This window comes from Leopardus geoffroyi, chromosome D1, assembly GCF_018350155.1.
Source record: "Leopardus geoffroyi isolate Oge1 chromosome D1, O.geoffroyi_Oge1_pat1.0, whole genome shotgun sequence".
Lineage (NCBI taxonomy): Eukaryota > Metazoa > Chordata > Mammalia > Carnivora > Felidae > Leopardus > Leopardus geoffroyi.
In genome coordinates this window covers 61,076,682-61,079,045 of record NC_059329.1, presented here as the reverse complement: position 1 = coordinate 61,079,045, position 2,364 = coordinate 61,076,682, and the positions used below count along the sequence as shown (strand labels likewise).

Sequence of the window (2,364 nt, the reverse complement as noted above, 5' to 3'; positions counted from 1 at the left end):
AAATGATCCGTTTAGACTCCAAGAAAGAAGAAAGTCATGTGATGGTCATTCCTGTCTCTGAGGATAAGAAAAAAATGGGAAGTGCTTTGGGGTACGAGTCATAGGTCATTGCAACTTAACTGTCTCATGTGTTTGATTAAGAATAACATTAAAGATAAATAAGTCTCAGTAATAATAGTTTTTAATTTCATGTTGTGGGAACAAAGGTATTAGTTATGTTTCCTTGTCTTACTTTTGTTGAACTGAGGGAAAAATAAAGAACTTAAAAACGGGAGAAAAGAGCACTGTTAGCAAATGTAATGATGGGAAGTGTCATTGCTTGCACTGTTCATTCTCACACAAAGTGAAATAATGAAAACAGTTCTTGCTTCCACAATAGGAATTAGTCCTTGAACCTGAAACATTTTGAAGATTATTCAAATCATAGAATCAATAACAGGCCCAATCAAAACCCCTGGAATATCATCTTGTGGCACTAAATGTACACAGAGAAAAATCCCCGGAAAGAACACACATTTTCCTTAATAGATCAAAATGTTTGGTAAACAAAGGAAAGAGTATCTACTTTTTAGCAAAGACACGGAGCACTCGCTCTCGTATCTGTTTTGTCCTTACACCATAAATGATGGGGTTGAGCGAAGGTGGGATAACCAAATAGAGGTTGGCAACAAGAATGTGAATGTAGCGTGGTATGTTGTGTCCAAATCGGTGAGTGAGGAAGGAGAACACTGAGGGGATATAGAAAACACAGATGACCCCAGTGTGAGAGCCACACGTGCTTAGGGCTTTTAACCGAGCATCCTGTGATGGGAGGCGGAAGACAGCTCGGAGTATGTAAATGTAGGAGATGCCAATAAGGAACAGGTTCAGAAGAAAGAGAGACACCACAAAGAGCCCATAGATGGCATTGATACGGATGTTTCCACAGGACAGTTTTGCAATGCCCATGTGTTCACAGTAGGAATGAGCTATTACACGAGCCTGACAAAAGGGTAGGCGGTAGATGAGATAGATCATGGGAAGTGTAAATAGAACAGGACGAATCACAATGCACATGCTGATGCCCACCAGCACCCGGGATGTCAAGATGGTCCTATAGTGGAGTGGAGCACAGATCGCCACATAACGGTCAAAGGCCATGGCTACCAGGACCTCGGCCTCCATGCCAGTGAAGGCATGGATCAAAAACATCTGGGCTACACAAGCCCCAAAGTTAATCTCATGAGCATCAAACCAGAAGATACCCAGCATGCGGGGCATAGAGGTTGTGGAAAGGGCCAAATCGATAGTTGAAAGGAGGGCCAGAAAGTAGAACATGGGCTCTCTCCGCAGGGTCTGCTCCATCTTGATGACTAGCAAAATGGTGGCATTGCCCAGCAAAGCCATAAGGTAAACAGAGCAGAAAGGCAGGGAGATCCAGGCATGGGCTCTTTCCAGCCCTGGGATTCCAACGAGGAAGAATGTATCTGGGTGAAAAATGCTCCTGTTGGGATAAAACATCCTCCCAAGTGACAGAGAAGGAGTTGCCATTCCTGGAAGGAGGGAAAAAGAAGCTTGAATAAGATGTGGTTATGAAAATGATTAGCTTAGTGTTTCAATATGTAATGAAAATGAAAAAGACTGCTATTTGAAAGGGCTTGTTAATATATATCTTTTATTATAAACTGAGCCATACTTATTTGAATGGGCCAGTCTCAAAGAATTTATTACTCATTTTTGTTTAACACATGAGGCTCATCAGCAAGCCTATGGCAAAGTTATAAGACACAGAACTTGATATTAAGTATGGAATCATTTTGTATGCCCTCTACCTTTTGTAAAGCTCTCATCTGAAGAGGGGCACATGAAAAATCAAGGATGCACACATGGAAATGCAGATATAATCCAAAAGGAGATAAGGCAGCTAGAAAGTAGAGTGGCAGGCACATATGTACAAGACACTTCTGTAATTGGGAAGTGCAGAAATTATCTAATGATTCATGTATCACTTCTGGACATAGAGAAAATGCCAAGATCCAGCCAAATATCCTGTCGAAAAGAGAGAAACACAATATCAGAAGTACACATTATCACAATCAAAAGCACAGACACTCTGGGATGCCTTCCAGGAGCACATACCAGCTGGGTCATATACCTCTACACTTGAAACATCCCAGAAAGAAAGATAATGATACACCTTATGTTTATTTTCATTCATGTCCTTATTTTCCCAAGACCATCCCATTTCATAGCCCACTGCATTTTAGAGTGTTCAGGGAATGGTGGTTTTTAGTGGTATTTGAAAGCTTCTTCATTTACCCTCCACACCGCACCAGTTCCTCTGGGAAAGCATGCCAATTTCACCACTGCTAAGGAACTAGCGTG

The 2,364-nt window shown here is 41.5% G+C and overlaps 1 protein-coding gene across 1 annotated transcript; it reads right to left on the bottom strand.

Moving 5' to 3' along the window:
- Window positions 1-561: 561 nt before the first annotated feature.
- On the bottom strand, window positions 562-1,500 carry LOC123602454 (olfactory receptor 52J3-like). The gene has a single exon (XM_045486939.1). It carries the CDS (start codon window positions 1,498-1,500, stop codon window positions 562-564), a length of 939 nt encoding a protein of 312 aa, XP_045342895.1.
- Window positions 1,501-2,364: the final 864 nt, after the last annotated feature.

Coding starts and splice junctions, on each gene's coding strand:
- LOC123602454 (XM_045486939.1), bottom strand. CDS start 1,500: ATGTTTTATCCCAACAGGAGCATTTTTCACCCAGATACATTCTTCCTC.